The sequence below is a fragment of the Leuresthes tenuis genome, unplaced genomic scaffold (genome assembly GCF_036924035.1).
Source record: "Leuresthes tenuis unplaced genomic scaffold, fLeuTen1.0.hap1 SCAF_12, whole genome shotgun sequence".
Lineage (NCBI taxonomy): Eukaryota > Metazoa > Chordata > Actinopteri > Atheriniformes > Atherinopsidae > Leuresthes > Leuresthes tenuis.
Window position 1 is genome coordinate 9047563 of NW_027325366.1, and position 26521 is coordinate 9074083.

Here is a 26521-nt window from a genome sequence, read left to right on the forward strand (position 1 = left end):
AGGCTTGGTCTGAAGATTCTATGTCTCAAGTCCCGTGGAAATCAGACAATCTGGGTGACCTGTAATGTGTTTTGAAGGTTTTTGATATAATTCAAAATGGCGGACAATCAAAGATGGCGTGAATGACGTCGTAGGTTTGGTTGACCTCGGCTGTGTCCAGGGATTAATACAATACCTCATTTGTGAAATTTGGACAAACGGGTCCAAAGATATGACCAAAAATGCATTTTTGTTAAATATAGCGCCACCTATAGGTCAAAGGTCTCCAAAATTCTTGGGCCTCTTTAAGATTGCGTTATGAATAAGTGTTATGAGTTTGATGTCAAAAGATTAAACTGTTGTTGAGATATGGTCTCACGTCCTTTTTGGCGTAGTCGCCATCAACTTTGATTGGATGTACTGGTTGAACAAAGTCGAATTTGAAGTAAAAAACGAGCAACTTTTGTGCGGATTGGTCCAAAGATACTCTGTGCCAATTTTCATGAGAAATGGTCAAAATTTGTGACCTGTGAAAATTTTTTAAGGCTTTCAACAAAATCCAAGATGGCGGAAAATCTAGTTAGACGGAAAATGACGTCATATGGTGTGTTGGAATCGTCATGATCCAAGGATTCCAGCGATATGTTGTTTTTGAAATTTGGATTAACGAGTCAAAAGTTATTTAGCTGAATGGGCTTCAAAATTTGACCCGTTGGTGGCGCTAGAGAGTTTTGAATTTGGGCACGAAATTTGTTGAATTTGCTAATGGGATGTTCCTGAAGATATGGGCCAAATTTCACAACTTTTTACCATTGCGTTAATGGGGCTGCCATAGACTTCAATTGCAGCGGAAAGTAGAAGAATAATAAGAAAAGCTACTAAAACAATAGGGTTCTGCAGCTTCGCTGCTAGACCCCTAATAAGAAAAACTACTAAAACAATAGGGTTCTGCAGCTTCGCTGCTAGACCCCTAAATATAGCTGCAAGCAGCGATACGGGGTCTAGCAGAATAGCAGGTAAGCCCGTGGCTGCTCAGGAAGGCATCATGAGTCCATAGACCATGTTTGGTGTTTGAGATGAACTCGTCTTCATCCAGGGATTCCAACGGTACCTCATTTGTCCAATTTGAACCAACGGCTCCAAAGCTATGAGCATTATGCAGTTTTTCTACTTATAGCGCCCCCTCTGGGTGGAAGTGCACCAGACTTCTTGGGCTTCTTACAGACGTGGTTCTGAGTCTGTGTTAGAAGTTTGATGTCAAAAGAGCAAATGGTTGCTGAGATATGGCCTCACGTCCTGTTTGGTGCGTCATCGCTGAGTTTGATTGGCTGCTACGGGCAAATGGAAACGAAATAAAAAAATCCAGATAATAACTATTGTGAGGCTCAGTCTGAACATTCTATATGTCAAGTCCCGTGGAAATCAGACAATCTGGGTGACCTGTAATGCGTTTTGAAGGTTTTTGACATAATTCAAAATGGCGGACAATCCAAGATGGCGCGAATGACGTCATAGGATTCGTTGACCTCGGCTATATCCACGGATTACAACGGTACCTCATTTGTGAAATTTGGACAAACAGGTCCAAAGATATGAGCAAAAATGCATTTTTGCTAAATATAGCGCCACCTATAGGTCAAAGGTCTCCAAGATTCTTGGGCCTCTTCAAAATCGAGTTATGAATATGTGTTATGAGTTTGATGTGAAAAGATTAAACTGTTGCTGAGATATGTCCTCACGTCCTTTTTGGCGTAGTCGCCATCAACTTTGATTGGATGTACTGGTTGAACAAAGTCAAATTTGAAGTAAAAAACGAGCAACTTTTGTGCGGATTGGTCTAAAGATACTCTGTGCCAATTTTCATGAGAATTGGTCAAAATTTGTGACCTGTGAAAATTTTTTAAGGTTTTCAACAAAATCAAAGATGGCGGAAAATCTAGTCAGACGGAAAATGACGTCATAGGGTGCGTTGGAATTGTCATGATCTAAGGATTCCAACGACACCTTGTTTTTGAAATTTGGATGAACGAGTCAAAAGTTATTTAGCTGAATGGGCTTCAAACTTTGACCCGTTGGTGGCGCTAGAGAGTTTTGAATTTGGGCACGAAATTTGTTGAATTTGCTAATGGGACTGTCCTAATTAGATGTGCCAAATTTCACAACTTTTTACCATTGCGTTAATGGGGCTGCCATAGACTTCAATTGCAGCGGAAAGTAGATCAATAATAAATATAGCTGCAAGCAGCGATGGCGGGGTCTAGCAGAATAGCAGGTAAGCCTGCGGCTGCTCAGGAAGTCATTATGAGTACATAGACCAAGTTTGGTGTTTGAGATGAACTCGTCTTCATCCAGGGATTCCAACGGTACCTCATTTGTCCAATTTGAACCAACGGCTCCAAAGTTATGAGCAAAATGCATGTTTGCTACTTATAGCGCCCCCTCTGGGTGGACGTTCACCAGACTTCTTGGGCCTCTTACAGACTTGATCATGAGTCTGTGTTAGAAGTTTGATGTCAAAAGATCAAATGGTTGCTGAGATATGGCCTCACGTCCTGTTTGGTGCGTCATCGCTGAGTTTGATTGGCTGCTACGGGCAAACGGTAGTGAATTTAAAAATATCACTGAAAAGCTCATGTGAGGCTCAGTCTGAAGATTCTATATGTCAAGTCCCGTGGAAATCAGACAATCTGGGTGACCTGTAATGCGTTTTGAAGGTTTTTGACATAATTCAAAATGGCGGTAAATTCAAGATGGCGCGAATGACGTCATCGTATTGGTTGACCTCGAATATATCCAGGGATTACAACGGTACCTCATTTGTGAAATTTGGACCAAGGGGTCCAAAGATATGAGCAAAAATGCATTTTTTCTAAATATAGCGCCACCTATAGATCAAAGATCACTAAAATTCTTGGGCCTCTTCAAAATCGAGTTATGAATATGTGTTATGAGTTTGATGTCAAAAGATTAAACTGTTGCTGAGATATGGCCTCACGTCCTTTTTGGCGTAGTCACCATCAACTTTGATTGGATATACTAGTTGAACAAAGTCAAATTTGAAGTAAAAAACGAGCAACTTTTGTGCGGATTGGTCTAAAGATACTCTGTGCCAATTTTCATGAGAATTGGTCAAAATTTGTGACCTGTGAAAATTTTTTAAGGTTTTCAACAAAATCCAAGATGGCGGAAAATCTAGTTAGACGGAAAATGACGTCATAGGGTGCGTTGGACTCGTCATGATCCAAGGATTCCAACGATGCCTTGTTTTTTAAATTTGGATCAACGAGTCAAAAGTTATTTAGCTAAATGGGCTTCAAACTTTGACCCGTTGGTGGCGCTAGAGAGTTTTGAATTTGGGCACGAAATTTGTTGAATTTGCTAATGGGAATGTGCTAAATAGATGTGCCAAATTTCACAACTTTTTACCATTGCGTTAATGGGGCTGCCATAGACTTCAATTGCAGCGGAAAGTAGAAGAATAATAATAAGAAAAACTACTAAAACAATAGGGTTCTGCAGCTTCGCTGCTAGACCCCTAAATATAGCTGCAAGCAGCGATACGGGGTCTAGCAGAATAGCAGGTAAGCCTGCGGCTGCTCAGGAAGGCATCATGAGTCCATAGACCAAATTTGGTGTTTGAAATGAACTCGTCTTCATCCAGGGATTCCAACGGTACCTCATTTGTCCAATTTGAACAGACGGCTCCAAAGCTATGAGCAAAATGCAGTTTGTCTACTTATAACGCCTCCACTCGGTGGAAGTGCAACAGACTTCTTGGGCCTCTTAAAGACTTGGTCATGAGTCTGTGTTATAAGTTTGATGTCAAAAGATCAAATGGTTGCTGAGATATGGCCTCACGTCCTGTTTGGCGCGTCATTGCTGAGTTTGATTGGCTGCTACGGGCAAACTGAAGTGAATATTAAAATTTCACATGATAGCTCTTGTGAGGCATGGTCTGAAGATTCTATATGTCAAGTCCCGTGGAAATCAGACAATCTGGGTGACCTGTAATGCGTTTTGAAGGTTTTTGACATAATTCAAAATGGCGGACAATCCAAGATGGTGCGAATGACGTCATAGGATTCGTTGACTTCGGCTTTATCCGCGGATTACAACGGTATCTCATTTGTGAAATTTGGACAAACGGGTTCAAAGATATGAGCAAAAATGCATTTTTTCTAAATATAGCGCCACCTATAGGTCAAAGGTCTCCAAAATTCTTGGGCCTCTTCAAGATCGAGATATGAATATGTGTTATGAGTTTGATGTCAAAAGATTAAACTGTTGCTGAGATATGGCCTCACGTTCTTTTTGGCGTAGTCGCCGTCAACTTTGATTGGATGTACTGGGTGAACAAAGTCGAAATTGAAGAAGAAAACGAGCAACTTTTGTGCAGATTGATCCAAAGATACTCTGTGCCAATTTTCATGAGAATTGGTCAAAATTTGTGACCTGTGAAATTTTTTTAAGGTTTTCAACAAAATCCAAGATGGCGGAAAATCTAGTCAGACGGAAAATGACGTCATAGGGTGCGTTGGACTCGTCATGATCCAAGGATTCCAACGATACCTTGTTTTTGAAATTCGGACACATGAGTCAAAAGTTATTTAGCTGAATGTGCTTCAAACTTTGACGTGTTGGGGGCGCTAGAGAGTTTAGATTTTGGGCACCAAAATTGTTGAGTTTGCTAATGGGATGGTCCTAAAAATATGGGCCAAATTTCACAACTTTTTACCATTGCGTTAATGGGGCTGCCATAGACTTCAATTGCAGCGGAAAGTAGATCAATAATAATAGGAATACCAGCTAAAACAATAGGGTTCTGCAGCTTCGCTGCTAGACCCCTAAATATAGCTGCAAGCAGCGATGGCGGGGTCTAGCAGAACAGCAGGTAAGCCTGCGGCTGCTCAGGAAGGCATCATGAGTCCATAGACCAAGTTTTGTGTTTGAGATGAACTCGTCTTCATCCAGGTATTCCAACGGTACCTCATTTGTCCAATTTGAACAGACGGCTCCAAAGCTATGAGCAAAATGCAGTTTGTCTACTTATAGCGCCTCCACTGGTTGGAAGTGCAACAGACTTCTTGGGCCTCTTAAAGACTTGGTCATGAGTCTGTGTTAGAAGTTTGATGTCAAAAGATCAAATGGTTGCTGAGATATGGCCTCACGTCCTGTTTGGCGCGTCATTGCTGAGTTTGATTAGCTGCTACGGGCAAACGGAAGTGAATATAAAAATTTCACATGATAGCTCTTGTGGGGCATGGTCTGAAGATTCTATATGTCAAGTCCCGTGGAGATCAGACAATCTGGGTGACCTGTAATGCGTTTTGAAGGTTTTTGACATAATTCAAAATGGCGGACAATCCAAGATGGCGCGAATGACGTCATAGGATTCGTTGACCTCGGCTATATCCACGGATTACAACGGTACCTCATTTGTGAAATTTGGACAAACAGGTCCAAAGATATGAGCAAAAATGCATTTATTCTAAATATAGCGCCACCTATAGGTCAAAGGTCTCCAAAATTCTTGGGCCTCTTCAAAATCGAGTTATGAATATGTGTTATGAGTTTGATGTCAAAAGATTAAACTGTTGCTGAGATATGTCCTCACGTCCTTTTTGGCGTAGTCGCCATCAACTTTGATTGGATGTACTGGTTGAACAAAGTCAAATTTGAAGTAAAAAACGAGCAACTTTTGTGCGGATTGGTCTAAAGATACTCTGTGCCAATTTTCATGAGAATTGGTCAAAATTTGTGACCTGTGAAAATTTTTTAAGGTTTTCAACAAAATCCAAGATGGCGGAAAATCTAGTTAGACGGAAAATGACGTCATAGGGTGCGTTGGACTCGTCATGATCCAAGGATTCCAACGATGCCTTGTTTTTTAAATTTGGATCAACGAGTCAAAAGTTATTTAGCTGAATGGGCTTCAAACTTTGACCCATTGGTGGCGCTAGAGAGTTTAGAATTTGGGCACGAAATTTGTTGAATTTGCTAATGGGAATGTGCTAAATAGATGTGCCAAATTTCACAACTTTTTACCATTGCGTTAATGGGGCTGCCATAGACTTCAATTGCAGCGGAAAGTAGAAGAATAATAAATATAGCTGCAAGCAGCGATGGCGGGGTCTAGCAGAATAGCAGGTAAGCCTGCGGCTGCTCAGGAAGGCATCATGAGTCCATAGACCAAGTTTGGTGTTTGAAATGAACTCGTCTTCATCCAGGGATTCCAACGGTACCTCATTTGTCCAATTTGAACAGACGGCTCCAAAGCTATGAGCAAAATGCAGTATGTCTACTTATAGCGCCTCCACTGGGTGGAAGTGCAACAGACTTCTTGGGCCTCTTAAAGACTTGGTCATGAGTCTGTGTTAGAAGTTTGATGTCAAAAGATCAAATGGTTGCTGAGATATGGCCTCACGTCCTGTTTGGCGCGTCATTGCTGAGTTTGATTAGCTGCTACGGGCAAACGGAAGTGAATATAAAAATTTCACATGATAGCTCTTGTGGGGCATGGTCTGAAGATTCTATATGTCAAGTCCCGTGGAGATCAGACAATCTGGGTGACCTGTAATGCGTTTTGAAGGTTTTTGACATAATTCAAAATGTCGGTAAATTCAAGATGGCGCTAATGACGTCATAGTATTGGTTGACCTCGGATATATTCAGGGATTACAACGGTTTCTCATTTGTGAAATTTGGACAAACAGGTCCAAAGATATGTGCAAAAATGCATTTTTGCTAAATATAGCGCCACCTATAGGTCAAAGTTCTACAAAATTCTTGGGCCTCTTCAAGATCGAGTTATGAATATGTGTTATTAGTTTGATGTCAAAAGATTAACCGGTTGCTGAGATATGGTCTCACGTGCTTTTTGGCGTAGTCGCCGTCAACTTTGATTGGATGTACTGGGTGAACAAAGTCGAAATTGAAGTAAAAAACGAGCAACTTTTGTGCGGATTGGTCCAAAGATAATCTGTGCCAATTTTCATGAGAATTGGTCAAAATTTGTGACCTGTGAAAATTTTTTAAGGTTTTCAACAAAATCCAAGATGGCGGAAAATCTAGTTAGACGGAAAATGACGTCATAGGGTGCGTTGGAATCGTCATGATCCAAGGATTCAAACGATACCTTGTTTTTGAAATTTGGATCAACGAGTCAAAAGTTATTTAGCTGAATGGGCTTCAAACTTTGACATGTTGGTGGCGCTAGAGAGTTTTGAATTTGGGCACGAAATTTGTTGAATTTGCTAATGGGACTGTCCTAATTAGATGTGCCAAATTTCACAACTTTTTACCATTGCGTTAATGGGGCTGCCATAGACTTCAATTGCAGCGGAAAGTAGAAGAATAATAATAATAATAAGAAAAGCTAGTAAAACAATAGGGTTCTGCAGCTTCGCTGCTAGACCCCTAAATATAGCTGCAAGCAGCGATGGCGGGGTCTAGCAGAACAGCAGGTAAGCCTGCGGCTGCTCAGGAGGGCATCATGAGTCCACAGACCAAGTTTGGTATTTCAGATGAACTCGTCTTCATCCAGGGATTCCAACGGTACCTCATTTGTCCAATTTGAACCAACGGCTCCAAAGCTATGAGCAAAATGCAGTTTTTGTACTTACAGCGCCCCCACTGGGTGGAAGTGCACCTGACTTCTTGGGCTTCATACAGACTTGGTCATGAGTCTGTATTAGAAGTTTGATGTCAAAAGATTAAATGGTTGCTGAGATATGGCCTCACGTCGTGTTTGGCGCGTCATCGCTGAGTTTGATTGGCTGCTACGGGCAAACGGAAGTGAATATAAAAATTTCACATGATAGCTCTTGTGGGGCATGGTCTGAAGATTCTATATGTCAAGTCCCGTGGAGATCAGACAATCTGGGTGACCTGTAATGCGTTTTGAAGGTTTTTGACATAATTCAAAATGGCGGACAATCCAAGATGGCGCGAATGACGTCATAGGATTCGTTGACCTCGGCTATATCCAAGGATTACAACGGTACCTCATTTGTGAAATTTGGACAAACGGGTCCAAAGATATGAGCAAACATGCATTTTTGCTAAATATAGCGCCACCTATAGGTCAAAGGTCTCCAAAATTCTTGGGCCTCTTCGAGATCGAGTTATGAATATGTGTTATGAGTTTGATGTCAAAAGATGAAACTGTTGCTGAGATATGTCCTCACGTCCTTTTTGGCGTAGTCGCCATCAACTTTGATTGGATGTACTGGTTGAACAAAGTCAAATTTGAAGTAAAAAACGAGCAACTTTTGTGCGGATTGGCCTAAAGATACTCTGTGCCAATTTTCATGAGAATTGGTCAAAATTTGTGACCTGTGAAAATTTTTTAAGGTTTTCAACAAAATCCAAGATGGCGGAAAATCTAGTTAGACGGAAAATGACGTCATAGGGTGCGTTGGACTCGTCATGATCCAAGGATTCCAACGATGCCTTGTTTTTGAAATTTGGATCAACGAGTCAAAAGTTATTTAGCTGAATGGGCTTCAAACTTTGACCCGTTGGTGGCGCTAGAGAGTTTAGAATTTGGGCACGAAATTTGTTGAATTTGCTAATGGGAATGTGCTAAATAGATGTGCCAAATTTCACAACTTTTTACCATTGCGTTAATGGGGCTGCCATAGACTTCAATTGCAGCGGAAAGTAGAAGAATAATAAATATAGCTGCAAGCAGCGATGGCGGGGTCTAGCAGAATAGCAGGTAAGCCTGCGGCTGCTCAGGAAGGCATCATGAGTCCATAGACCAAGTTTGGTGTTTGAAATGAACTCGTCTTCATCCAGGAATTCCAACGGTACCTCATTTGTCCAATTTGAACAGACGGCTCCAAAGCTATGAGCAAAATGCAGTTTGTCTACTTATAGCGCCTCCACTGGGTGGAAGTGCAACAGACTTCTTGGGCCTCTTAAAGACTTGGTCATGAGTCTGTGTTAGAAGTTTGATGTCAAAAGATTAAATGGTTGCTGAGATATGGCCTCACGTCCTGTTTGGCGCGTCATTGCTGAGTTCGATTGGCTGCTACGGGCAAAAGGAAACGAAATAATATAATCCACATGATAGCTCTTGTGAACCTTGGTCTGAAGATTCTATGTGTCAAGTCCCGTAGAAATCAGACAATCTGGGTGACCTGTAATGCGTTTTGAAGGTTTTTGACATAATTCAAAATGGCGGACAATCCAAGATGGCGCGAATGACGTCATAGGATTCGTTGACCTCGGCTATATCCACGGATCACAATGGTACGTCATTTATGAAATTTGGACAAACGTGTCCAAAGATATGAGCAAAAATGCATTTTTTCGAAATATAGCGCCACCTATAGGTCAAAGTTCTCCAAAATTCTTGGGCCTCTTCAAGATCGAGTTATGAATATGTGTTATGAGTTTGATGTCAAAAGAATAAACTGTTGCTGAGATATGGCCTCACGTCCTGTTTGGCGTAGTCGCCATCGAATTTGATTGGATGTACTGGGTGAACAAAGTTGAATTTGAAGAAAAAAACGAGCAACTTTTGTGCGGATTGGTCCAAAGATACTCCTTGCCAATTTTCATGAGAATTGGTCAAAATTTGTGACCTGTGAAACTTTTTTAAGGTTTTCAACAAAATCCAAGATGGCGGAAAATCTAGTTAGACGGAAAATGACGTCATAGGGTGCGTTGGAATCGTCATGATCCAAGGATTCCAACAATCCCTTGTTTTTTAAATTTGGATCAACGAGTCAAAAGTTATTTAGCTGAATGGGCTTCAAACTTTGACATGTTGGTGGCGCTAGAGAGTTTTGAATTTGGGCACGAAATTTGTTGAATTTGCTAATGGGACTGTCCTAATTAGATGTGCCAAATTTCACAACTTTTTACCATTGCGTTAATGGGGCTGCAATAGACTTCAATTGCAGCGGAAAGTAGAAGAATAATAATAATAATAATAAATATAGCTGCAAGCAGCGATGGCGGGGTCTAGCAGAACAGCAGGTAAGCCTGCGGCTGCTCAGGAGGGCATCATGAGTCCACAGACCAAGTTTGGTATTTCAGATGAACTCGTCTTCATCCAGGGATTCCAACGGTACCTCATTTGTCCAATTTGAACCAACGGCTCCAAAGCTATGAGCAAAATGCAGTTTTTGTACTTATAGCGCCCCCTGTAGGTGGAAGTTCCCCAGACTTCTTGGGCCTCTTACAGACTTGGTCATGAGTCTGGGTTATAAGTTTGATGTCAAAAGATTAAATCGTTGCTGAGATATGGCCTCACGTCCTATTTGGCGTGTCAGCGCTGAGTTAGATTGGCTGCTACGGGAAAAGGGAAACGAAATAAAAAATTCCACATGATAGCTGTTGTGAGGCTTGGTCTGAAGATTCTATATGTCAAGTCCCGTGGAGATCAGACAATCTGGGTGACCTGGAATGCGTTTTTAAGGTTTTTGACATAATTCAAAATGGCAGACAATCCAAGATGGCGCGAATGACGTCATAGGATTCGTTGACCTCGGCTATATCCAGGGATTACAACCGTACCTCATTTGTGAAATTTGGACAAACGGTTCCAAAGATATGAGCAAAAATGCATTTTTTCTAAATATAGCGCCACCTATAGGTCAAAGGTCTCCAAAATTCTTGGGCCTCTTCAAAATCGAGTTATGAATATGTGTTATGAGTTTGATGTCAAAAGATTAAACTGTTGCTGAGATATGGCCTCACGTCCTTTTTGGCGTAGTCGCCATCAACTTTGATTGGATATACTGGTTGAACAAAGTCAAAATTGAAGAAAAAAACGAGCAACTTTTGTGCGGATTGATCCAAAGATACTCTGTGCTAATTTTCATGAGAATTGGTCAAAATTTGTGACCTGTGAAAATTTTTTAAGGTTTTCAACAAAATCCAAGATGGCGGAAAATCTAGTCAGACGGAAAATGACGTCATAGGGTGCGTTGGACTCGTCATGATCCAAGGATTCCAACGATGCCTTGTTTTTGAAATTTGGATGAACGACTCAAAAGTTATTTAGCTGAATGGGCTTCAAACTTTGACATGTTGGTGGCGCTAGAGAGTTTTGAATTTGGGCACGAAATTTGTTGAATTTGCTAATGGGAATGTGCTAAATAGATGTGCCAAATTTCACAACTTTTTACCATTGCGTTAATGGGGCTGCCATAGACTTCAATTGCAGCGGAAAGTAGAAGAATAATAAGAAAAGCTACTAAAACAATAGGGTTCTGCAGCTTCGCTGCTAGACCCCTAAATATAGCTGCAAGCAGCGATACAGGGTCTAGCAGAATAGCAGGTAAGCCTGCGGCTGATCAGGAAGGCATCATGAGTCCATAGACCAAGTTTGGTGTTTGAAATGAACTCGTCTTCATCCAGGGATTCCAACGGTACCTCATTTGTCCAATTTGAACAGACTGCTCCAAATCTATGAGCAAAATGCAGTTTGTCTACTTATAGCGCCTCCACTGGGTGGAAGTGCACCAGACTTCTTGGGCCTCTTAAAGACTTGGTCATGAGTCTGTATTAGAAGATTGATGTCAAAAGATCAAATGGTTGCTGAGATATGGCCTCACGTCCTGTTTGGCGCGTCATTGCTGAGTTTGATTAGCTGCTACGGGCAAACGGAAGTGAATATAAAAATTTCACATGATAGCTCTTGTGGGGCATGGTCTGAAGATTCTATATGTCAAGTCCCGTGGAGATCAGACAATCTGGGTGACCTGTAATGCGTTTTGAAGGTTTTTGATACAATTCAAAATGGCGGACAATCCAAGATGGCGCGAATGACATCCTAGGGTGTGTTGACCTCGGATATATCCACGGATTACAACGGTACCTCATTTGTGAAATTTGGACAAACGGGTCCATTGTTATGAGCAAAAATGCATTTTTGATAAATATAGCGCCCCCTATAGATCAAAGATCACTATAATTCTTGTGCCTGTTCGGGATCGAGTTATGAGTCTGTGGTATAAGTTTGATGTCATAAGACCAACCGGTTGCTGAGATATGGCCTCACGTCCTTTTTGGCGTAGTCGCCATCAACTTTGATTGGATATACTGGTTGAACAAAGTCAAATTTGAAGTAAAAAACGAGCAACTTTTGTGCGGATTGGTCTAAAGATACTCTGTGCCAATTTTCATGAGAATTGGTCAAAATTTGTGACCTGTGAAACTTTTTGAAGGTTTTCAACAAAATCCAAGATGGCGGAAAATCTAGTCAGACGGAAAATGACGTCATAGGGTGCGTTGGAATCGTCATGATCCAAGGATTCCAACGATGCCTTGTTTTTGAAATTTGGATCAACGAGTCAAAAGTTATTTAGCTGAATGGGCTTCAAACTTTGACCCGTTGGTGGCGCTAGAGAGTTTTGAATTTGGGCACGAAATTTGTTGAATTTGCTAATGGGAATGTGCTAAATAGATGTGCCAAATTTCACAACTTTTTACCATTGCGTTAATGGGGCTGCCATAGACTTCAATTGCAGCGGAAAGTAGATCAATAATAAATATAGCTGCAAGCAGCGATGGCGGGGTCTAGCAGAATAGCAGGTAAGCCTGCGGCTGCTCAGGAAGGCATCATGAGTCCATAGACCAAGTTTGGTGTTTGAAATGAACTCGTCTTCATCCAGGGATTCCAACGGTACCTCATTTGTCCAATTTGAACCAACGGCTCCAAAGCTATGAGCAAAATGCAGTTTTTGTACTTATAGCGCCCCCACTGGGTGGACGTTCACCAGACTTCTTGGGCTTCTTACAGACTTGGTCATGAGTCTGTGTTAGAAGTTTGATGTCAAAAGATCAAATGGTTGCTAAGATATGGCCTCACGTCCTGTTTGGCGCGTCATTGCTGAGTTTGATTAGCTGCTACGGGCAAACGGAAGTGAATATAAAAATTTAACATGATAGCTCTTATGGGGCATGGTCTGAAGATTCTATATGTCAAGTCCCGTGGAGATCAGACAATCTGGGTGACCTGTAATGCGTTTTGAAGGTTTTTGACATAATTCAATATGGCGGACAATCCAATATGGCGCGATGACGTCATAGGATTCGTTGACCTCGGCTATATCCACGGATAACAACGGTACCTCATTTGTGAAATTTGGACAAACGGGTCCAAAGATATGACCAAAAATGCATTTTTTCTAAATATAGCGCCACCTATAGGTCAAAGGGCTCCAAAATTCTTGGGCCTCTTCAAAATCGAGTTATGAATATGTGTTATGAGTTTGATGTCAAAAGATTAAACTGTTGCTGAGATATGGCCTCACGTGCTTTTTGGCGTAGTCGCCATCAACTTTGATTGGATGTACTGGTTGAACAAAGTCAAATTTGAAGTAAAAAACGAGCAACTTTTGTGCGGATTGGCCAGAAGATACTATGTGCCAATTTTCATGAGAATTGGTCAAAATTTGTGACCTGTGAAACTTTTTGAAGGTTTTCAACAAAATCCAAGATGGCGGAAAATCTAGTTAGACGGAAAATGACGTCATAGGGTGCGTTGGAATCGTCATGATCCAAGGATTCCAACGATACCTTGTTTTTGAAATTTGGATCAACGAGTCAAAAGTTATTTAGCTGAATGTGCTTCAAACTTTGACATGTTGGTGGCGCTAGAGAGTTTTGAATTTGGGCACGAAATTTGTTGAATTTGCTAATGGGACTCTCCTAATTAGATGTGCCAAATTTCACAACTTTTTACCATTGCGTTAATGGGGCTGCCATAGACTTCAATTGCAGCGGAAAGTAGAAGAATAATAATAATAATAATAATAAGAAAAACTACTAAAACAATAGGGTTCTGCAGCTTCGCTGCTAGACCCCTAATAATAATAAGAAAAGCTAGTAAAACAATAGGGTTCTGCAGCTTCGCTGCTAGACCCCTAAATATAGCTGCAAGCAGCGATGGCGGGGTCTAGCAGAACAGCAGGTAAGCCTGCGGCTGCTCAGGAAGGCGTCATGAGTCCATAGACCAAGTTTGGTGTTTGAAATGAACTCGTCTTCATCCAGGGATTCCAACGGTACCTCATTTGTCCAATTTGAACCAACGGCTCCAAAGCTATGAGCAAAAGGCAGTTTTTCTACTTATAGCGCCCCCTCTGGGTGGAAGTGCACCAGACTTCTTGGGCTTCTTACAGACTTGGTCATGACTCTGTGTTATAAGTTTGATGTCAAAAGATTAAATGGTTGCTGAGATATGGCCTCACGTCCTATTTGGCGTGTCAGCGCTGAGTTTGATTGACTGCTACGGGCAAACGGAATCGAATTTAAACATTCCAGGTGATAGCTCTTGTGAGGCTTAGTCTGAAGATTCTATGTGTCAAGTCCCATGGAATTCAGACAATCTGGGTGACCTGTAATGCATTTTGAAGGTTTTTGACATAATTCAAAATGGCGGACAATCCACGATGGTGCGAATGACGTCATAGGGTTGGTTGACTTCGGATATATCCACGAATTACAACAGTACTTCATTTGTGAAATTTGGAAAAACGGGTCCAAAGTTATGAGCAAAAATGCATTTTTGCTAAATATAGCGCCCCCTATTGGTCAAAGATCACTTTAATTCTTGGCACTGTTTGAGATCGAGTTATGAATATGTGTTATAAGTTTGATGTCAAAAGATTAAACTGTTGCTGAGATATGGCCTCACGTCCTTTTTGGCGTAGTCGCCGCCAACTTTGATTGGTTTTAGTTAGTGAAGAAAGTCGAAATTGAAGAAAAAAACGAGCAACTTTTGTGCGGATTGATCCAAAGATACTCTGTGCTAATTTTCATGAGAATTGGTCAAAATTTGTGACCTGTGAAAATTTTTTAAGGTTTTCAACAAAATCCAAGATGGCGGAAAATCTAGTCAGACGGAAAATGACGTCATAGGGTGCGTTGGACTCGTCATGATCCAAGGATTCCAACGATGCCTTGTTTTTTAAATTTGGATGAACGACTCAAAAGTTATTTAGCTGAATGGGCTTCAAACTTTGACATGTTGGTGGCGCTAGAGAGTTTTGAATTTGGGCACGAAATTTGTTGAATTTGCTAATGGGAATGTGCTAAATAGATGTGCCAAATTTCACAACTTTTTACCATTGCGTTAATGGGGCTGCCATAGACTTCAATTGCAGCGGAAAGTAGAAGAATAATAAGAAAAGCTACTAAAACAATAGGGTTCTGCAGCTTCGCTGCTAGACCCCTAATAAATATAGCTGCAAGCAGCGATGGCGGGGTCTAGCAGAATAGCAGGTAAGCCTGCGGCTGCTCAGGAAGGCATCATGAGTCCATAGACCAAGTTTGGTGTTTGAAATGAACTCGTCTTCATCCAGGGATTCCAACGGTACCTCATTTGTCCAATTTGAACAGACGGCTCCAAAGCTATGAGCAAAATGCAGTTTGTCTACTTATAGCGCCTCCACTGGGTGGAAGTGCAACAGACTTCTTGGGCCTCTTAAAGACTTGGTCATGAGTCTGTGTTAGAAATTTGATGTCAAAAGATCAAATGTTTGCTGAGATATGGCCTCACGTCCTGTTTGGCGCGTCATCGCTGAGTTTGATTGGCTGTTACGGGCAAAGGGAAACGAAATAAAAAATTCCACATGATAGCTCTTGTGAGGCTTGGTCTGAACATTATATATGTCAAGTCCCGTGGAAATCAGACAATCTGGGTGACCTGTAATGCGTTTTGAAGGTTTTTGACATAATTCAAAATGGCGGACAATCCAAGATGGCGCGAATGACGTCATAGGATTCGTTGACCTCGGCTATATCCACGGATTACAACGGTATGTCATTTGTGAAATTTGGACAAACGGGTCCAAAGATATGAGCAAAAATGCATTTTTTCTAAATATAGCGCCACCTATAGGTCAAAGATCACTAAAATTCTTGGGCCTCTTCAAAATCGAGTTATGAATATGTGTTATGAGTTTGATGTCAAAAGATTAAACTGTTGCTGAGATATGGCCTCACGTCCTTTTTGGCGTAGTCGCCGCCAACTTTGATTGGATATACTGGTTGAACAAAGTCAAATTTGAAGTAAAAAACGAGCAACTTTTGTGCGGATTGGTCTAAAGATACTCTGTGCCAATTTTCATGAGAATTGGTCAAAATTTGTGACCTGTGAAAATTTTTTAAGGTTTTCAACAAAATCCAAGATGGCGGAAAATCTAGTCAGACGGAAAATGACGTCATAGGGTGCGTTGGAATCGTCATGATCCAAGGATTCCAACGATGCCTTGTTTTTTAAATTTGGATCAACGAGTCAAAAGTTATTTAGCTGAATGGGCTTCAAACTTTGACCCGTTGGTGGCGCTAGAGAGTTTTGAATTTGGGTTCCAAATTTGTTGAATTTGCTAATGGGACTGTCCTAATTAGATGTGCCAAATTTCACAACTTTTTACCGTTGCGTTAATGGGGCTGCCATAGACTTCAATTGCAGCGGAAAGTAGAAGAATAATAATAATAATAATAATAATAAGAAAAGCTACTAAAACAATAGGGTTCTGCAGCTTCGCTGCTAGACCCCTAAATATAGCTGCAAGCAGCGATGGCGGGGTCTAGCAGAACAGCAGGTAAGCCTGCGGCTGCTCAGGAGGGCATCATGAGTCCACAGACCAAGTTTGGTATTTCAGATGAACTCGTCTTCATCCAGGGATTCCAACGGTACCTCATTTGTCCAATTTGAACCAACGGCTCCAAAGCTATGAGCAAAATGCAGTTTTTGTACTTACAGCGCCCCCACTGGGTGGAAGTGCACCTGACTTCTTGGGCTTCATACAGACTTGGTCATGAGTCTGTATTAGAAGTTTGATGTCAAAAGATTAAATGGTTGCTGAGATATGGCCTCACGTCCTGTTTGGCGCGTCATTGCTGAGTTTGATTGGCTACTACGGGCAAACGGAAGTGAATATAAAATTTTCACATGATAGCTCTTGTGGGGCATGGTCTGAAGATTCTATATATCAAGTCCCGTGGAGATCAGACAATCTGGGTGACCTGTAATGCGTTTTAAAGGTTTTTGACATAATTCAAAATGGCGGACAATCCAAGATGGCGCGAATGACGTCATACGATTCGTTGACCTCGGCTATATCCACGGATTACAACGGTACATCATTTGTGAAATTTGGACAAACGGGTCCAAAGATATGAGCCAAAATGCATTTTTTCTAAATATAGCGCCACCTATAGGTCAAAGGTCTCCAAAATTCTTGGGCCTCTTCAAAATCGAGTTATGAATATGTGTTATGAGTTTGATGTCAAAAGATTAAACTGTTGCTGAGATATGGCCTCACGTGCTTTTTGGCGTAGTCGCCATCAACTTTGATTGGATGTACTGGTTGAACAAAGTCAAATTTGAAGTAAAAAACGAGCAACTTTTGTGCGGATTGGCCTAAGGATACTCTGTGCCAATTTTCATGAGAATTGGTCAAAATTTGTGACCTGTGAAAATTTTTGAAGGTTTTCAACAAAATCCAAGATGGCGGAAAATCTAGTTAGACGGAAAATGACGTCATAGGGTGCGTTGGAATTGTCATGATCCAAGGATTCCAACGATGCCTTGTTTTTGAAATTTGGATCATCGAGTCAAAAGTTATTTAGCTGAATGGGCTTCAAACTTTGACATGTTGGTGGCGCTAGAGAGTTTAGAATTTGGGCACGAAATTTGTTGAATTTGCTAATGGGACTGTCCTAATTAGATGTGCCAAATTTCACAACTTTTTACCATTGCGTTAATGGGGCTGCCATAGACTTCAATTGCAGCGGAAAGTAGAAGAATAATAAATATAGCTGCAAGCAGCGATGGCGGGGTCTAGCAGAACAGCAGGCAAGCCTGCGGCTGCTCAGGAGGGGCATCATGAGTCCACAGACCAAGTTTAGTGTTTCAGATGAACTCGTCTTCATCCAGGGATTGCAACGGTACCTCATTTGTCCAATTTGAACCAACGACTCCAAAGCTATGAGCAAAATGCAGTTTTGCTACTTATAGCGCCCCCTGTGGTTGGAAGTTCCCCAGACTTCTTGGGCCTCTTACAGACTTGGTCATGAGTCTGGGTTATAAGTTTGATGTCAAAAGATCAAATCGTTGCTGAGATATGGCCTCACGTCCTATTTGGCGTGTCAGCGCTGAGTTAGATTGGCTGCTACGGGCAAAGGGAAACGAAATAAAAAATTCCAGGTGATAGCTCTTGTGAGGCTTGGTCTGAAGATTCTATATGTCAAGTCCCGTGGAGATCAGACAATCTGGGTGACCTGTAATGCGTTTTGAAGGTTTTTGACATAATTCAAAATGGCGGACAATCCAAGATGGCGCGAATGACGTCATAGAATTCGTTGACCTCGGCTATATCCAGGGATTACAGCGGTACTTCATTTGTGAAATTTGGACAAACGGGTCCAAAGATATGAGCAAAAATGCATTTTTTCTAAATATAGCGCCACCTATAGGTCAAAGGTCTCCAAAATTCTTGGGCCTCTTCAAAATCGAGTTATGAATATGTGTTATGAGTTTGATGTTAAAAGATTAAACTGTTGCTGAGATATGGCCTCACGTCCTTTTTGGCGTAGTCGCCATCAATTTTGACTGGAGATACCGGTTGAACAAAGTCAAATTTGAAGTAAAAAACGAGCAACTTTTGTGCGGATTGGTCTAAAGATACTCTGTGCCAATTTTCATGAGAATTGGTCAAAATTTGTGACCTGTGAAAATTTTTTAAGGTTTTCAACAAAATCCAAGATGGCGGAAAATCTAGTCAGACGGAAAATGACGTCATAGGGTGCGTTGGAATCGTCATGATCCAAGGATTCCAACGATGCCTTGATTTTGAAATTTGGATCAACGAGTCAAAAGTTATTTAGCTGAATGGGCTTCAAACTTTGACCCGTTGGTGGCGCTAGAGAGTTTTGAATTTGGGCACGAAATTTGTTGAATTTACTAATGGGACTGTCCTAATTAGATGTGCCAAATTTCACAACTTTTTACCATTGCGTTAATGGGGCTGCCATAGACTTCAATTGCAGCGGAAAGTAGAAGAATAAATATAGCTGCAAGCAGCGATACGGGGTCTAGCAGAATAGCAGGTAAGCCTGCGGCTGATCAGGAAGGCATCATGAGTCCATAGACCAAGTTTGGTGTTTGAAATGAACTCGTCTTCATCCAGGGATTCCAACGGTACCTCATTTGTCCAATTTGAACAGACTGCTCCAAATCTATGAGCAAAATGCAGTTTGTCTACTTATAGCGCCTCCACTGGGTGGAAGTGCACCAGACTTCTTGGGCCTCTTAAAGACTTGGTCATGAGTCTGTATTAGAAGATTGATGTCAAAAGATCAAATGGTTGCTGAGATATGGCCTCACGTCCTGTTTGGCGCGTCATTGCTGAGTTTGATTAGCTGCTACGGGCAAACGGAAGTGAATATAAAAATTTCACATGATAGCTCTTGTGGGGCATGGTCTGAACATTCTATATGTCAAGTCCCGTGGAGATCAGACAATCTGGGTGACCTGTAATGCGTTTTGAAGGTTTTTGACATAATTCAAAATGGCGGACAATCCAAGATGGCGCGAATGACGTCATAGGATTCGTTGACCTCGGCTATATCCACGGATTACAACGGTATGTCATTTGTGAAATTTGGACAAACGGGTCCAAAGATATGAGCAAAAATGCATTTTTTCTAAATATAGCGCCACCTATAGGTCAAAGATCACCAAAATTGTTGGGCCTCTTCAAAATCGAGTTATGAATATGTGTTATGAGTTTGATGTCAAAAGATTAAACTGTTGCTGAGATATGGCCTCACGTCCTTTTTGGCGTAGTCGCCATCAACTTTGATTGGATATACTGGTTGAACAAAGTCAAATTTGAAGTAAAAAACGAGCAACTTTTGTGCGGATTGGTCTAAAGATACTCTGTGCCAATTTTCATGAGAATTGGTCAAAATTTGTGACCTGTGAAAATTTTTTAAGGTTTTCAACAAAATCCAAGATGGCGGAAAATCTAGTCAGACGGAAAATGACGTCATAGGGTGCGTTGGACTCGTCATGATCCAAGGATTCCAACGATGCCTTGTTTTTGAAATTTGGATCAACGAGTCAAAAGTTATTTAGCTGAATGGGCTTCAAACTTTGACCCGGTGGTGGCGCTAGAGAGTTTTGAATTTGGGCACGAAATTTGTTGAATTTGCTAATGGGAATGTGCTAAATAGATGTGCCAAATTTCACAACTTTTTACCATTGCGTTAATGGGGCTGCCATAGACTTCAATTGCAGCGGAAAGTAGATCAATAATAATAATAGGAAAAACTACTAAAACAATAGGGTTCTGCAGCTTCGCTGCTAGACCCCTAATAATAAATATAGCTGCAAGCAGCGATGGCGGGGTCTAGCAGAATAGCAGGTAAGCCTGCGGCCGCTCAGGAAGGCATCATGAGTCCATAGACCAAGTTTGGTGTTTGAAATGAACTCGTCTTCATCCAGGGATTCCAACGGTACCTCATTTGTCCAATTTGAACCAACGGCTCCAAAGCTATGAGCAAAATGCAGTTTTTCTACTTATAGCGCCCCCTCTGGGTGGAAGTGCACCAGACTTCTTGGGCTTCGTAAAGACTTGGTCATAAGTCTGTGTTAGAAGTTTGATGTCAAAATATTAATTGGTTGCTGAGATATGGCCTCACGTCCTGTTTGGCGCGTCATCGCTGAGTTTGATTGGCTGCAACGGGAAAAGGGAAACGAAATAAAAAAATCCACATGATAGCTCTTGTGAGGCTTGATCTGAACATTCTATGTGTCAAGTCCCGTGGAAATCAGACAATCTGGGTGACCTGTAATGCGTTTTGAAGGTTTTTGACATAATTCAAAATGGCGGACAATCCAAGATGGCGCGAATGACGTCATCGGGTGTGTTGACCTTGGCTATTTCCACGGATTACAACGGTACCTCATTTGTGAAATTTGGACAAACGTGTCCAAAGATATGAGCAAAAATGCATTTTTTCTAAATATAGCGCCACCTATAGGTCAAAGGTCTCCAAAATTCTTGGGCCTCTTCAAAATCGAGTTATAAATATGTGTTATGAGTTTGATGTCAAAAGATTAAACTGTTGCTGAGATATGGCCTCACGTCCTTTTTGGCGTAGTCGCCATAAACTTTGATTGGATGTACTGGTTGAACAAAGTCAAATTTGAAGTAAAAAACGAGCAACTTTTGTGCGGATTGGTGCAAAGATACTTTGTTTCAATTTTCATGAGAATTGGTCAAAATTTGTGACCTGTGAAAATTTTTTAAGGTTTTCAACAAAATCCAAGATGGCGGAAAATCTAGTTAGACGGAAAATGACGTCATAGGGTGCGTTGGAATCGTCATGATCCAAGGATTCCAACGATACCTTGTTTTTGAAATTTGGATCAACGAGTCAAAAGTTATTTAGCTGAATGGGCTTCAAACTTTGACATGTTGGTGGCGCTAGAGAGTTTTGAATTTGAGCACGAAATTTGTTGAATTTGCTAATGGGACTGTCCTAATTAGATGTGCCAAATTTCACAACTTTTTACCATTGCGTTAATGGGGCTGCCATAGACTTCAATTGCAGCGGAAAGTAGAAGAATAATAATAATAATAATAATAATAAGAAAAGCTACTAAAACAATAGGGTTCTGCAGCTTCGCTGCTAGACCCCTAATAATAATAATAAATATAGCTGCAAGCAGCGATGGCGGGGTCTAGCAGAATAGCAGGTAAGCCCGCGGCTGCTCAGGAAGGCATCATGAGTCCATAGACCAAGTTTGGTGTTTGAAATGAACTCGTCTTCATCCAGGGATTATTACAAATGTAAAAATGTGTTTAACGTGCTGTTTTTATGTTCACATGTATGTTCGCAGGGATAAACGTAATTATTTTGAAGGGCCATCACAGAATCAAGAGTTTTATTTTGAAGAGGTAGACTGCGTCACTCAGGGAAACTGGGCCTGCCTGCCATTCGTCTCGAGAGCTTCGATACAGGTAAGACGTGTGTGCTTGATTGTTGCTAAGCTAGTGATTGCAAATGATGTTCGTGTATTTGATCTCATTGTGTTAGTTATACTGTTCCTGAGAAAGCTAAAAGTAATATGATGATATAAAACAAGGCAGAGTTTGACCGTTACTTTTTGAAGTCTGTGCGATAGCAATTAACGTGGCGTATGTTGGTTCGTGAAAGGTAAGATGGCCGACGCGGCCTTGCAATTATGATGTTGGCAAATGTTGTTTGCGGTGTTTTGCTAAGCGAGTGATTGCAAATGATGTGTGTATTTTATCACTGTTAGTTATACTGTTCATGAGAAAGCCAAAAGTAATATGATATAAAACGAGGCAGAGTGTCCGTTTCTTTTGTAGTTTGTGCGATAGCAGTTTTGCAACACATGCTTGGGAATGTGCTCCAAAGAAGCTTTTAGCACTAAGAGCTTCTTAGCTAATCTGGGAAACGTGGCCTCTGTTGGTTCGTGAAAAGTAAAATGGCCGAGGCGGCCTTGCAATTATGATGTTGGCAAATGGTGTTTGCATCGTTTCACCGCGTTAGTCAAGAGGATCTGTTGGCAGATAGTACGCGTTCATAATTAACTGGTAAAAGGCACGTCTGATATGTTGTCTGACAGCGCTAAGAGCTTATTAGCTAATCTGGGAAACGTGGCCTATGTTGCTTCGTGAAAAGTAAAATGGCCGACGAAACGTGGCCTCTGTTGGTTTGTGAAAAGTAAAATGGCCGACGCGGCCGTGCAATTATGATGTTGGCAAATGGTATTTGCGGTGTTTCACCGCGTTAGTCAAGAGGATCTGCTGGCAGATAGTACGCGTTCATAATTAAATGGTAAAAAGCACGTCTGATATGTTGTCTGACAGTTGAAGTATTTATTAATTTAAGTAATTGGTTAGCTGTTAGATTCGGCGGGGAGGGAGGTGGTGAGGTGAAATGAAATTAAGTGATGTACAGCTGTGGTGCATGCATTCGGGATGTTGAAAGAAGGCCAGTCGATTTTAAAATGTTGTTTGAAGAACTTATTGTCAAAAAGTCCTAATTGTTAATGATTTAGTCTGCTTTTCGTAATGGGATGAATGCATTGGGTGAATGCTAGCTTGTAATGTTGTTTATCAAGAATGAAACAATCGCGCTAATTTAAGACAACCGCTCTGAAAGAATCGGGGAATAACTGTTTATTTTTCAGATTAATTGAAGCGTTGTGGAGGCCGGTGGTGGTTTATTATTATGCTATGTGACTTAATGAAACCATTATCCCTCTCTGTCTGTTTGAGGTGTGATGTTGGCCGTGTTTATATGTGCTTAATGTACTCACTGTAATTAATGTAAAAGCAGACACTGATAATTTAATGTGATTTGTGTCCAATGGTTGGAGATGGAGAACGCTTTAATTTGTAAAATGTACAGAAAGCAGGCAACTATGCAAATATTTTGTATTTAAATGAACAATGTGTTGGTCACTTGTTTGACCCACACACATGTACATGTATATTGTCATGTCAGTGGGTTCTGCTCCACATTGTCAGCGTTTGAGAGATTCATTAAATACATGTCAATTAATGGAATAATCATGTGATGCAAATGTGACTTACATTGAGTTTAAAAAACAGTCATCACTATTCATTGTATTAAAGTATAAATGAAAACAGATGATAAAAGTAGCAGTGGTTGGCATCTCACGTCAGTGGCAGCTGATTTGAGTGTATTGTGGGTGTCCTAAGAAACTAATTGCTTTCATGTTGATAAGGATTTGGCTTCTAATGTAGTAATATTATAAAACAATAACATAAGAAGTGAAAGTGAAATTTATTATGAAAAATTATATTATACAAAACACTTAAAAATCATAAAAAGTGATGTGTAGCATAAATGTACTGTTGTGAGCCATTTTATAATGAATGCTAATTGATAATCAATTATACTAAATAATTGATAATGAATGTTTATTATTTTAAATGTATGTTGAAAATTGTTATAGATTTGTAATTGTATTTCTGAAATATTTTGAATGGTTGAAGTAGTATTTTCTTACTTGCATTAATACATCTGGAGGAACACTTTTGACCATATTTATATTAATAGTATATCTGACTTTTGATAGTGCATGCAGATGTGTAATAAATGTGATAATGTGGTTCAGAGTTTCTAAAAGTAGAATGGGAGGCAGAGCCTTCAGTTATCAGGCCCCTCTCTGTGGAACCAGCTGCCAGTTTGGCTTCAGGAAGCAGACACCCTCTCTACCTTTAAGATCAGGCTGAAACTTTCCTTTCTGATAAAGCTTATAGTTGGGGATGGCTCAGGTGAGCCTGAAACATCCCATAGTTCTGCTGCTATAGGCTTAGACTGCTGGGGGAGTTCATCAAAGAAGAGCCATCGTTGTCAAAGAAGAGCCATCAACATCATCAAAGACCCTACCCACCACTCTATACGCACTGCCCTGCATCAAGTTTACAACTTTCATCTCCATGTTGCTGCTTGCCTCATTGCACCTTTTTGTAACTCAATACTATTGCACTCCAGCAACATACATACCTTAAGGACTCTTGATACACTGACAGTGTAGAATGTATGCCCACAGTTCTGCTGGTTGTTATATGTTACCGTTTACTGTTAGCGATATCTGATATCAATTGCACTTTGTTCTGGTGTGCTGTCTCAATACAGTTATGTCTTAGTTGTATGTCAACTTTTAACTCGTGCACATTTGGAGTTAGATAAACGAAATTTCAGTCTGCTTGCAATGTACTGTTGAAAAGCTTGATTGACGATTAAGTTGACTTTGACCTGTCACACCTTTCCTCACTTTGATGCCCCCCCCCCCCCCCCGTTTCATTTCTCAAATGATTTTATGTCCATGTGACATTATTGTGGTTGTTAACTTGTTTCCCTGTTCCAACAGTTATCCTTTGAATGGTGTTATGGTGTTTTTTTTCCCCTCTTTTCTGTCTTCTCAAACCCCAGCTGGTCGAGGCAGATGGCCACCCTTCCTGAGTCTGGTTCTGCCAGAGGTTTCTTCCTGTTAAAAGGGAGTCGTTCCTTTCCACAGTCGCCACAGGCTCAGGACGGGAGATTGGACTGAAGACAAGTTTCGGTGCAATCTGTTGGTTTCCTTAGCTAGGATATTATTTTTGAATTGGCTCTATATGAATAAATTGGATTATTTTTAAATAGGATTTTATTGGATTATGATGACAATGAATTGAACTTCAATTGGCTTGAATTGAACCACATCATTTAAGTGCCTTGAGATGAAATTTGTAATTTGGTGCTATATAAATGAAACTGAATAGAATTGAACGTGTGGATTCGAGATTGTGTTATTTTGCTTTCACTTGTATCATGATATTTCTTTGTTTTCCAGATTTGAATTTGCAAGCAATTGTTGGAGAGGTAAGCACATGAATGATAATGTGGGAGTATTTTATAGAAACTTATTGACTTATAGCAGTTGGGGTCTTTGACATTACATCCTGGTGCATGATCTTCTGCATCAAAATTGCCAGACATGAATAAATGGACATTTACAGAACTGCTGGTTCTGGTTCTGCCAGAGGTTTCTTCCTGTTAAAGGGAGTCGTTCCTTTCCACAGTCCCTCAGGCTCAGGACGGGAGATTGGACTGAAGACAAGTTTCAGTGCAATCTGTTGGTTTCCTTAGCAGTGATATTATTTTTGAATTGGCTCTATATGAATGAATTGGATTATTTTTAAATAGGATTTTATTGGATTATGATTACAATGAATTGAACTTCAATTGGCTTGAATTGAACCACATCATTTAAGTGCCTTGAGATGACATTTGTAATTTGGTGCTATATAAATGAAACTGAATAGAATTGAATGTGTGGGTTCTAGATTATGTGTTGTTTTGCTTTCACTTGTATCATGATATTTCTTTGTTTTCCAGATTTGAAATCGCAACCGATTGTTGGAAAGGTAAGCACATGAATGATAATGTGGGTGAATTTTATAGAAACTTACTGACTTGTAGCAGTTGGGGTCTTTGACATTACATCCTGGTACATGATCTTCTGCATCAAAATTGCCAGACATGAATAAATGGAAATTTACAGAACTGGTGTGTGTCTATTATTTTGTATGAGACTATACTTATTTAAGATTATTATTATTATGTATCACTGAGGCTTACATGAGTTGCATCTTTTTTTTTTTTTCGTTTTGCATTTATTTTGGCAATATGATCTTCAAACTATTCCAACTTTATTATGACATTTTCACATTTGTTTAATGTTTATTAATATAGAGACAGAAGGAAATGAGTGACACATGTCTCAACCATCAGTTTCCATTTCTGATATGTTTTAACTTTGTGTTCCAGATGCCACGTCCCAGCAAACGGTCTTTGGCCTACAAAAAGAGTCTGGGTGCTGCTGCAGCCAAGGAGTCCTCTGAGGGGGTTAGAAACATCACTATTTTTGTTTACAAGTATTATAATTGTGTGTGTTTGGGAAATATGTTATCCTGTGGAATACTAATGATCTAAATCTCATGCCTGCCAACATTTGACTTTTGCA

At 40.6% G+C, this 26521-nt stretch overlaps 1 protein-coding gene across 1 annotated transcript in view; it reads left to right on the forward strand.

Moving 5' to 3' along the window:
- Positions 1-26521, forward strand: part of LOC140319899 (uncharacterized) — a 45508-nt gene that overhangs the window by 17396 nt on the left and 1591 nt on the right. Inside the window, exons 3-4 of the mRNA XM_072397672.1 lie at positions 25894-25922; positions 26326-26403. Coding sequence (XP_072253773.1) covers positions 25894-25922; positions 26326-26403 — 107 coding nt within the window. The remainder of the gene's footprint in view (positions 1-25893; positions 25923-26325; positions 26404-26521) is intronic.